Raw genomic sequence first — 11891 nt, 5'->3', positions numbered from 1 at the left:
AAGATATCTCCCGAAATCGGTGGAAAGCAAAGAACTACGGTAAACAAATTTACTCATTTTTCCTTACCTTCATAGGAATTAATCCTACTCTTTCTGATACCTGCTTATTCTATTAGGTCTACCCAAAGGGACTTTCTGTCCAAGGGTTTTCATGACCAATCCTGTCCTTTATCTGGCGGCATTTGCTCGCCGAATCGCTCAAGTAACTAAGAAGAAACAAACTTCTGGCTCTTCAACCACAAAGTTGGTGGCTGTTGCAGCTACCGCAACAACTGCAACCCTTTCTCTCTAAAGAAAGAGAAACTCTAGAGAAGAAAGCTCTTCCGGGTCAACATCAAGGCTGAAGTTGGAGGAACTTCAAACCAACAAAACCTCCCCGTTCATGATGCCGTCATCGTGGAAGATGATGAAGAAACCGAAGATGAAGAAACCGAAGATAAAGACCTATTCATCAAATGAACTAGGTCCGAGGCTGCCCCTAGGACTCAACCCTGTGGTCCATTACCGTCTTTGGACTCTTATGTGGAAGACTTCGAGCATCTTTTTACTGAAATCGATGCCACCATCGGTGCTCCTCCTTTTTCCAAAAGTCCCAGTTTATAGCCGAACCTTCGAGACCTACACAAACTAGCATCCCTATGAGGCTATCTTCTTCTCAATCAGCTACACGACCACTAAGAAGCCATGCTTTTTCTCGAGCCAGATTAGTCAATGTTTATCCAGCTCCGAGTATAGATCCAAGTCGGGTAAGGACTGCTACCATAATAGTCCATGAGGATACAAACTTTCTCTCGAGGCCCGTTGGTGTTGCTAATTATCTGAACCACTTATCTCGGAGTCGGATAGGGAGAAAATGAGTGGAGTCTCTTAGAAGTGCCTTTTTAATGAAGGCATGCATGCTACTGGCCAGATACGATTTCCCTTCTCTCTTATGTTTGGTAACGTTTCTTTTGCCTACTTCTTTAAATCTTTTAATTATTTGTTACCTGTTCAGGCCGGAGTTCTCATAGGTGAAGGTCAGCGACTTTGCATCGAGGAAACTGATATAAGCTAAATGCTCAGCTAAGTGACAAAGATCGGGAACTTGAATTTTTGAGATTCAAGCTGAATAGAAGAATCCCAGCTGACCAAAAATCTTTCGGCCGTAAAAGCCGAGCCCGCAAAGGTTAAGAAAGACCTTCAAAAGGCCAAACTGGACCTCGAACATGCTAACGATGAAAAATAAGCTTTTAGCTAGCAAGCCGATCAACTTTAAACCAACTTTAACAACCTCCAATTTGATATTGAAGCTCAAGAGAATGCTCTGTACTTCAGCGTCCAAAAGGAATCTGCTCTTGACTCGAGGTCCAAAGACTTAATGCTGAACTCTCTGTTGTTGATAGTGAACGGGAGGCTTTTAGAGCTAGATTATAATCACCATTTTGCAATTTGGAAAGAACAAAGCTATCAGCAATCTTTGGTCATGAAAAAGTTGGAAGCTGATTTGGCAGTCCTGTCCAAAGAGAACGGCGCTCTTAAAGCTCAACAGGATGAGGCTTATGCTCAAGGAGATGAGGCTCATGCAAGTCTCGATGCTCAAGAATATCGGGAGGTACTTTACGCTGAATATACCACCTGGAAATTTGAAGGTTCACCCTCGAAGAAGCTCGAGACCGCATCAATGACCACGAAGAAAATATCGAAGAATCCCGAAGGCTTGAGCTCAAAGCTTATGAAGTGTTTCCTCCATCTCACAAACGTTTTGCCGACAATTTCAGTGATGAACCAAAGAAGATGAAGGCGAAGAAGAAGATGATGCCGAAGTTGAGGATGAATTGATGGTAGTCTAGAAATACAAATTTTTATCTATATTTCACCTTTTAGTTTCTACGCTTTAATCGTGTTAGAGCTGTAATATTAGTATTTTATACTTTTTACGTGTGTTTTCTTGTGTAGGACTTGTTCCCGAGCAAACGATCATTTTTGGAGCTTAAATGGAAGTTATGGCACTTTGAAGTTTGAGTAGAAGTCCAATGAATAAATCGGGATCGAGTTCATGGTTTGAGGACCAATAATAAATACATTGGAGAGGGAATTTTAAAAAAATTATATATATTGGATCTAATCATCTCATAATGATAAGTAATCATTATGTGTTGATTAGATGAAAAGTACAAAGTGCATTGTTTCCAGTATTACACTTTGGAAACGATAAACAGTAAAGGAAATCTCTGATAATCTGCCCGGCTTTTGACGGCTGAAAATTTTGTTTTGAATTTTTAAGGGTATTTTTGTCCGGGTTTATTTTTGACCTGATATAAAATACCAGAAACACGTTTTTAAGGGGACTTTTTGACCTAGAAGGCATTGGAGGTGTGTAGAAGAGGATTTGATGGTCGGATTCATTACTTCTCATCACGATTCGATTCAATACGAAAGTTTGGATCAATAGTCGATTGTAATGTTTTCTATTTCTATTTCTTCTATGTTCTTTTATTCTATTATGGGGTGGTTTTCTTATAGGGTTTTGACAGACATGATGTATGATTGACGTTTTTAGATTCAATTCTTGTTTTATTGCTTGAATTTGTTACTAGGGTTTTGAATTGAATTGCAGAGTTATTTACTATTTTATTTAATCGAAAGAGGAATAGTTTGGTGGATATCTTCGCATTATTTTGTTTGGTTTGAATTGGTGATTCTTCTAAGTAATCGAAAGTGCTTCTTGAATTATTTGTTGAACTAAGAGAGAAAAATATTCGAGAGACGTTTTCCTTGAGACTAAACCCTTAATGTTTTCTTGCATATGTTCACAGACTTTTCATCAGTCTTGAAATCATGGATAGTAGTTTTATTTGATTATTGAGATGTTTTTGGATTCTTTAATCGGAAGAGAAAGTGTCTTATGAATTATCTTAATATAAATATGATTTAGCTCATGATTGAATGATTTTATTGAGTAATCGGAAGAGACTCTTGAATACTTTATCTTGGGTTATAAGCTGACGATAGTCGTGCGAAGTCGTCTGAAGATCTATTTCTATCCATAATTTTTGAACATTCTCCGGGCTTGCATTAGTTTAATTTGTCAAATCTGTATAAATAATCGGTTGTTATTTATTAGATTCTAGAGTAAACTAACTACTTATTGAATTCGAGAGACTCAATAAAATTTAAAGGAGAATGATAAAACGAATCGAAGCTAATTGCTAAAATCTTGCATCTGTCTTGTCTACTACCCTTACTTCTCATATTAATAGTAACATTTTCTTTCGTTGTCAATTGTCTTTAATTACATTGTAGTCGATAATCGTGGTTTATAACCACAACGATCTCAAGTTTTATTTCTTGAATAATACTGAACAAGGTTCCGTTTGAATAATTATTTGTACCAATAAATATGGAGACAATCTTAAACTATACTATCTTTGACTAGCGAATCGCTTAATTTATACTGTGTTTTGAGCTCGTCAATAAACCATTGAGCCCGGATCTTTTTCGTCCTCCGACCAACTTGGTCAATCCCGATCCTGCAGAATTTGCTGAGGGGAACCTGTGCCCAGAAGAATAATTTTATCTTTCTTTTGTTTTGTAATTTTTTGTTGGTCCTTTGGACTCCTTAATCAGTGGAACTTTTGTTTCACATCGTTATCTTTTACTTTTTTTTTTCAAGCATAAAATTATATGCATTTGTCATCCGGACAAACTTGCCAAAGAATATTTTAATTTTGACGAATCATTGCTCATAAATAACTTCCTTCAACTTATAAAAAAAAAACTTTTTTACTATGATAAATAGCTTCAACGAAAGTTTCTTAACTGAAGAACAAGTTTACTCACTTTGATTTTTATCACATGAAGAATTTTATCTTTCTGCCTTAACATCGAAAGTGTCATATTCAACCTTAATTTTGATCGATAACAAGTCTTATCATATTTAGTAATGACGACTAACTTTTTTGTGTAAGTGCCGGAAATTTTTCATCCGACTTTTAATTTTATTCGGGTAAATTTCTTCCGAACACAAGTATTACCGGAACTAGTTTTTACTTTGATCGGGAAAAATTCATCCGAAAAAAAGTTACTAATAAGGGTCTTGTATTTATACTTATGAATAGGACATCTCTGATTCACTTTTGGGCATATTCGTTGGAATCTATGCTTATTCTTAACAATTAACTTTGGTTATGTTTTAAGACAAACAACCAAGTATATATTATAACGAGACGAAATATGAGCGGAGAAGACTCTATTTTCATTGACTCGTGAATTTCACTTTGCAATTTTACAATTATAAACGAAACAAAACAAGGGATTACATTTGGCGCCGACTTCTTATGTTTAATGATGTGAACAACCATTATATTCTTTCCATTGTTCCTTCCATTTATCATTAGGGAGTTTGTTGATTTTCCATCGACCAAGGTCTTCTTCCTCGTTAAAAACCTCGCCAGTAAAACCCTTTTTGGGATAAAAACGGGTCTAAGGGAAAAAGAGTGCAACACATGTTTTTAGTATATTATGAACGGTTTTCAAATGCTTTTCTTCTTTTCTTCACTAAAATAAGTCCTCCTTTCTATTGTAAAACGCGTTAGTGCAAAGCAAATAACGAACTAAAAGGGAAAGAAACATACCCTTAACAGTAATATCGCTTCAGATGGCTAACATTCCAACTACTGGATAGTTTGGTTCTGTCCTCTTTTTCAAGTTGGCACGAGTCTTTTCCGATAATGCTTGCAAACTGGTAAGTCCCCTCCCAGTTCGAACCTAGCTTCCCAACGTTTAAGTCTCTGGTGTTAAGGGTGACCTTCCGCAGGACCAAATCCCCTACTTGAAAGTATTTGAGATTGGTCTGGCAATTGTAATATTTTCTCATCCTTTGCTTTTATGCTACAATTCGGAGCAAAGCCGTTTCACGGTATTCTTCCAACGGATCCAAGTTGACTGACAATGCTTCACTATTATCTTTTTCATTCGCATGACTGTAACGTAAACTTGGCTTCCATATCTCCACCAGAATCAAAGCTTCAGCTCCGTAAACTAATGAGAATGGAGTTTCACTGGTACTTGACTTTGTTATTGTTCGATGAGCCCAAAACTCTTGTGGTAATACTTCTCTCCATCTACTTTTTGCTGACTCTAACCTTTTCCTCAAACTTTGCACAATCGTTTTGTAAGTTGACTGAGCTTGACCGTTTGCACTTGGATGCTATGGAGTGGAAGTAATTCTCTTGATTTTCAATCCCTCAAAGAATTATATTCTCTTTTTCCCCACAAACTATGGCCCATTATCATAGGCTATTTCCTTCGGTACTCCAAAATGACATATTATGTGGTCGTAATGAAGTCAATAACCTCTTTTTCTCGCATTTTCTTGTAAGCTTCAGCTTCCATCCATTTAGAAAAGTAGTTAGTGATAATTAACAGGAATTTTACCTGGCCGACTACTGCTGGTAATGGTCTAACAATATCCATCCCCCATTTCATAAATGGCCAAGGGGATATTACTGGGTATAAGAGTTCGGCTGGCTAATATATCATTGGGGCGTATCATTGCACTTGTCGCATTTTCGGACAATATTTTTTTGCATCCTCTTCCATTTGGGACCAATAGTAACCAACCCAACTTGCGGACCAATAAATCAGCCCCGAAGTGATTTCCACAAACTCCTTTATGCACTTCTCTCATTACATAATCTGTCTCCCCCTGGCTTAAACATCTCGCCAACGGACCATAAAACAACCTTCTATATAACTGACCCTTATAAAAGCAGTACCGAGCAGCCTTCATTCGCAGAGCTTGGGATTCCTTTGCATCATCCGGCAACTTGTCATCATGCAAGTAGTCATGTATTTGTTCCGCCAATCCCAAGGTCAACTCGTGGAATTTACTTTGTCATGGCTAGAATCTAATACTAAATTTAGCAATTGCACTGCGTTATTAGAGTTAATCCCTCTGGCATCAGTTGACGACATCAAATTTTCCAAATCATCGGCTTCCGCGTTGTGTTCTCGCGACACATGCTCTAACGTCCCTTCCTTGAAATAGCGCAATAATACTTGTATTTTGTCTGAGTACCTTTGCATTCTTTCATCTTTCCTATCAAATACCTCATTCACTTAATTGAAAACCAGGAGAGAATAACTTGTTGCTTCAATGATTTCAGCTCCCAGACTCCGAGCCAATTCCAAACCTACAATCATCGCCTCATACTCGGCTTCATTGTTAGTCAATTGCACCATTTTAATAGCTTGCCTAATGATGTCTCCGGAGTGAGTCTTGAGCACTATACCCAATCCGGACCCTTTCACTTGGTAGCTCCATCCATAAATAAGGTCCAGTTTCCAGCATCACTCGGAGGAAATTATAAACTCTTTCTACCTTGGGAAGCATCCCCGGGCTTAAATCAGCAACGAAGTTAGCCAAAACCTGGGATTTTATAGCCGTTCGAGGCCTATACTCTATGTCATACCCGCTAATCTCTACAATCCATTTGGCTAAGCTCCCCGAAATTTCAGGTGTATGCAATATGTTCCTTAATGGGTAAGTCGTTACTCCACAAATGGGATGTCATTGAAAATAAGGCCTTAGTTTTCTGGCCGCTGTTACTAGTGCTAAAGCCAATTTTCCTAAGTGTGGATACCTATTATTCGCACTCGCTAATGACTTACTGACATAATACATAGGGAATTGCGTACCCTTTTCCTCCCGAACAAGTACTGCACTTTTACTACCTCGGACACGACCAAGTATAATAGTATCTAGTCATCTGCCTTCAATTTTTCCAGAAATAGAAGACTCAAGAGGTATGTTTTCAAGTCCCTTAGCGCTTATTGACACTCCAGAGTCCACTCGAAATCATTCTTCTTTTTTAGAAGTGAGAAAAACCTATGGATTTTTTCGGACGATCGGGAAATGAACCGACTCAACACCACCAGCCTGCTGGTTAATCTCTACATGACCTTTGCATCTTCCAGCACCTCCGGGATATCCTCTATTGCTTTAATTTTGTCTGGATTAAGTTTGATCCCTCTATTTGACACCAAGAAACCAAGGAACTTACCGGAACCAACCCCGAAGGTGCACTTTTCCGGATTCAACTTCATGCTGTACTTCCTGAGGATCTTAAAGGTTTCCTGCAAATGCTTCAGATGGTCCTCTAAATCTAGAGACTTGACCAACATATCGTCAATGTATACTTCCATAGTTTTACCTACTTGTTCCTCGAACATGTGATTTATTAGGCGTTGGTAAGTTGCACCGGCATTTTTTAAGACAAAAGGCATAACATTATAACAATAAGTCTCGTATGTAGTGATAAAAGAAGTTTTCTCTTGGTCCTCTAGATTCATCCTGATTTGATTATACTCAGAGTAAGCATCGAGAAAACGTAACATTTCATGCCCGACCGTGGCATCAATCGTCTGATTAATGTGCGGTAGAGGGAATGAATCCTTCATGCAGGCTTTATTTAAAATTTTAAAATCTATACACATTCCTAACTTATTTTCTTTTTTAGGCACTACCACTATGTTTTCCAACCACTCAGAGTATTCAACCTCCCTAATAGATCCTATGCTTAATAATTTGATTACCTCCTCTTCGACAAACTTGATCTTGTGCTCTATGATTGGTCTTCTTTTTTGCTTCACCGAAGTAAACCTTATGTCTAAGCTCAAGTTGTGAGTTGTAATCTCCGGTGGTATACCTGTCATGTCTAAATGGGACCATGCAAAGCAATTTACATTTGCTTTAAGAAAATCAATTAGCTTAAGCTTGAGCCCCGGAGACAATTCGGTGCCCAGATATACCTTCCTTTCAGGCCAGTGCACGAATAAGACAACTTGTTCGAGCTCCTCTATAGTCGAATTTGTGGCATCCGAATCATCCAACACAACGATTGGCCTCAAAACCCTATGAGAATCTTCTTCTTCGACCTCTTATTTTTCCGGACCCATTACCTTGCTTTCGATCGGGTCTGCTGCCTTAATTCCTACAGGCCCAAAGCAATGTATAAATGTATATGGTGGGTGGCTCAAGAGAATTACTTAACTTAGGGAATAGAATAGGGGAATCTAAATATACAACTATCTTTTTTTCTGTCAAGAAAAAAAAGGGCTGACTAACTGATATTTATGTCAGTTAATGAAAGAGCCCAATGCAAAAAAAATAAAAAAATGCATGTTGGGTCTTTGAAACAGTTCATATCTTTTTAATAATAATAAGTTTGGTTTGTTTTACCGAGAAGGTCTACGGTACGAGTATGAATAGCCCTATAAAAATGTAAAAATGAAAAATGCAAAAAAATTGTATAATTTTCATTTCTTCATTATTATTTATTGCTTGTAACTAAGATAAATCCAATTATTCCTATAAGTTTATTCACGGGAATCGTTTAAGTAGATGAAAGAAAAACGCATATTAATGGATCCAATCGATATTGATTTTTTCAATTACAGATAAACAAATCAACCTTTCATCATTAATCTTCGGGTTTGATCTATAGTCATTAGGGCCTCCTAAAACGATCTACTAAATTCATCGAGTTGTTCCAAAGGATCAAAACGACTAGTTATTAATGGAATTCCTTGTCAGCTATTTAGATTCTGTCGGGTGAATACAATCAAATACAATCAAACAGAATCCAATTCTGATGTAAAAATTTAAATTCAAAAATAAAATAGAAAAGATACAAAATGAAAAAATAAATATCACTAAAGGTTCTGCTACCTTAATTCCTACTGGTCCAATCTCCTTTAGTTTATATTTCTCCTTTTCTTCCACAACCGGCGCCTTTCCATTCGTTGGTTCCACTTTTTGCTCTGTAGGTGCCTCGATGGCGAACATCTCCTTCGCCGCCGGTTGTTTACCCCGGATCTGACTGATTCCTTTTGGTGTTGGAAATTTCAGTAGCAAGTGCAGCGTCGAAGGCACCGCCTTCATATCATGAATCCAAGTCCTTCCAAAGATAGCATTGTATCTCATGTCACCGTTTATGACATAGAACCTTATTTTCTTGACAATACCACCCGCTTTAACTGGCAACACAATTTCCCCCTTCGTCATTTCACTTACATTGTTGAATCCATTAAGAACTCTTCAGGATGACGTTAGCTTGCCCAGTATTGCCAACAACTCTACGGCCTTTGACCGAATGATGTTGGCCGAGCTACCTGGATCAATCAAAATAAGTTTAACTTGAAAATAATCGACGGTAATAGAAATTACCAATGTGTCATTATGCAGAAAAGTAACGCCATTTGCATCTTTAGCAGTGAATGTTACCACTCCCTCATGTATTAAATCCCGAGATCGTTTCTCCCGAGTTATTGTCACCTTAGTCCTCTTCGTTGCAAAGGGTGTCCCTGCTATCTCGGTTCCACCACAATCATGTTAATCACATGATGAGGCTCAACCTGCTCCACTTGCTTGCCTGAATCCCTTCTCTTTCCATAGTTTTCTTTAGCCCGATCACTCAAGAATTCCCTTAAGTGACGATTCTTCAACAACCGCGCACATTCACCCCGAACGTGATGGTAATCAGTTGTCCGATGTCTGTGAGTCTCGTGGTAATCATAAATCAGATTTGGATCCCTTTGGCTAGGATCCGACCGTATAGGCTTAGGCCACCTCGTATCCCTAATATTTCCAAGGGCTGCGACCAACCCGATCACGTCGATGTTAAAGTTATATTCATACAACCTTGGGTTTTTGACGTTGTTGGCTGTCAAAACACCTGCTTTGATTTTTGTATGCAAATTCCTAGTGCTTTGGCCCCAATCACTCCTTCTGTCAAAGCCTAGATTTTCGTACTGATTACCTCGACCTCGTTCTGACCTCGAGTGGGACCTTTCTGGTGGGCCATACGGTTGATACCTATCCCTCAATGACCTTAGCTCAGAATCAACACCTCTCTTGGGGATTTTCATGGTATCAACTTCGACCCATCGACCCGGCCGGTAGCCCCAACTGATCAGCTTCCACCCAGATTTTTGACTTATCACAGGGAATTCCAGTAAGTTTTCCTCAATTTCAAATAAGTACTTGAGCTTTTCGGGTTCAAACTCTTGGCGAAAACCTCTACTGCCCATTCATCCGGTACTAAAGGAAACAACATACGCTCTGTTTGGAATCTTTTCACGAATTTCCGCAACAGTTCCTTGTCCTTATGGCTATTTTAAAGATATTTGCCCTTCTTGCAGACACCTTTTTCGCTTTGGCATATGCCTTGATAAAAGAATTTGCAAGCATTTCAAAAGAGTTAATAGAATGCTCAGGAAGTAACGAATACCATGTCATTGCCCCTTTAGACAATGTTTCCCCAAACTTTATCAATAAACCGGTTCAATTTCATCACAGCGCAAGTATACGACATCACATGTTCCTGAGGGTCTGTGGTTCCATCATATTTAGGCAGATCCGACATCTTGAACCTCTTAGGGATCAACTTTGGTGCCACACTTGGTGGGAACGACAACTGAACATATCTTTTTGAATCTGTCCCTTTCAACACCGGTGGTGCCCTTGGGATCTGATCTATCCATGAGTTAAATTCCTTGAACTCTTTCTCGTTCTAGTCTAACCGTCCATTCAACTCCTTTTCATTCTTTTCCAATCGACTGAATAGAGCCTTGAGGTACTGCATGACTTCCGGTGCCGCATTGTCACCGGAACCGTTGTTGCCAAAGCCATTGCTGCTTCCTTAACCTTGACCCACCGCTGTATTCATCGAAATGTGCACCGGTTTCTCGTTTCTTCTTTTATAAGTCAGCAATTGCCTTTTGCTGCTGTTCTAGTATATCAAACATTTTTGCTAGATCCGACCCGGCGACCTTACTTTGTCCTCAACGTCATCATCGTCATTTGGGTTTGAATCATTCTCGGTGTATTTGGATCCCTGAAGAGAAACTATGGGTTCATTATTTCTTGCCCGGACTTCTCCTGTAACTGGGTCAATCTCTTGAACAGTTGTGTTGTTCAACAAATCATTGACTTGATTTCTAGTGTTTTCCATAATTTCCTGTTACCTGATTTCACAAAGTTATGAGTGATTAGTAAGGTAATTAGAGCAACAAAACAATATCACAATTATCCTTGGCCCCACGGTGGGCGTCAAACTATTTACCCCAAAAAAGGTACAGTTGAATTTCTTTAGTGGTTTAAAGGATACATGAGTTGATTTGTTATAGAAAAGTATAAAATAATAGCAATTAGCGATAAAATCAAGTAAATATAAACCAAGAATATAATAAAATAAGCCTGGGTCGTAGGAACTTGGAGGAATCTCTTAGTGGGGATAACTCCGGATGAACACTTCCCCTTAAAGAACACTTTGAGTCCGATACAACAAATGGACAAGAGTAATGTAATTTGCTTTTAAGCGTGAATATAAATTGTTAAGCTAGAATTGGATGCCCTCTAACACTGAGGTTAGACTCCTTTTATAGGTGATAATCATCAGCATTAAGCCGTGGATCATGCCTCATAATGGATAATAATGACCAATAAATGCTACTTAATTACAAAAGCATAACGTTTGGCTACATATCCGGACCGGATATGTAACGCCTAGAACTCATAAATGATCTGTGGCAATTTTTCATAATCTTGGCTTGGGGTTCACATGGAATCAATTCCTTCGGGTTCTAGCATGAAATGTATCTTTGACTGCTCTCAACTGTCACGTGTCGCTAGCAACTTGTGCCACATGTAACGTAATATTTCACCGTATACAGAGTCAATCAAGAACATAATGGTAAATGATATATAGGAACTTTTCTAAAAAAACAGTAGAAGCATAACTCTGAAGTTGCAATTTTGATCGGTAATTTTCTTTTATTCATTGTTTTTTTATGTGAATATTCGTCTAGTGTATTAAGTATGTGTAATATTTGGTTAAGAAATGCTCCCT

At 38.4% G+C, this 11891-nt stretch overlaps 1 protein-coding gene across 1 annotated transcript; it reads right to left on the bottom strand.

Moving 5' to 3' along the window:
* Nucleotides 1-4864: 4864 nt before the first annotated feature.
* On the bottom strand, nt 4865-7185 carry LOC132607918 (uncharacterized). Its single transcript, XM_060321999.1, has 3 exons — nt 6938-7185; nt 5872-6079; nt 4865-5188 (listed from the first exon to the last, which is right to left on the bottom strand). The coding sequence occupies exons 1-3, from the start codon at nt 7183-7185 to the stop codon at nt 4865-4867; spliced, it is 780 nt and encodes a 259-aa protein (XP_060177982.1).
* Nucleotides 7186-11891: the final 4706 nt, after the last annotated feature.

Source organism: Lycium barbarum, chromosome 8 (genome assembly GCF_019175385.1).
Source record: "Lycium barbarum isolate Lr01 chromosome 8, ASM1917538v2, whole genome shotgun sequence".
Taxonomy (NCBI): domain Eukaryota; kingdom Viridiplantae; phylum Streptophyta; class Magnoliopsida; order Solanales; family Solanaceae; genus Lycium; species Lycium barbarum.
Note: the sequence above shows the minus strand (reverse complement) of the source record. Positions and strands in the feature narration are given on the sequence as shown.

What these genes read in the sequence shown, in the direction of transcription:
- LOC132607918 (XM_060321999.1), bottom strand. Translation starts at nt 7,185, where the DNA reads ATGGAAGTATACATTGACGATATGTTGGTCAAGTCTCTAGATTTAGAG. An exon ending in CTGGAAGATGCAAAGGTCAT is followed by an intron (nt 6,080 to 6,937) that starts GTAGAGATTAAC and finishes GGTATTTGATAG; the next exon opens with GAAAGATGAAAGAATGCAAA. An exon ending in TAGATTCTAGCCATGACAAA is followed by an intron (nt 5,189 to 5,871) that starts GTAAATTCCACG and finishes TCCACTCCATAG; the next exon opens with CATCCAAGTGCAAACGGTCA.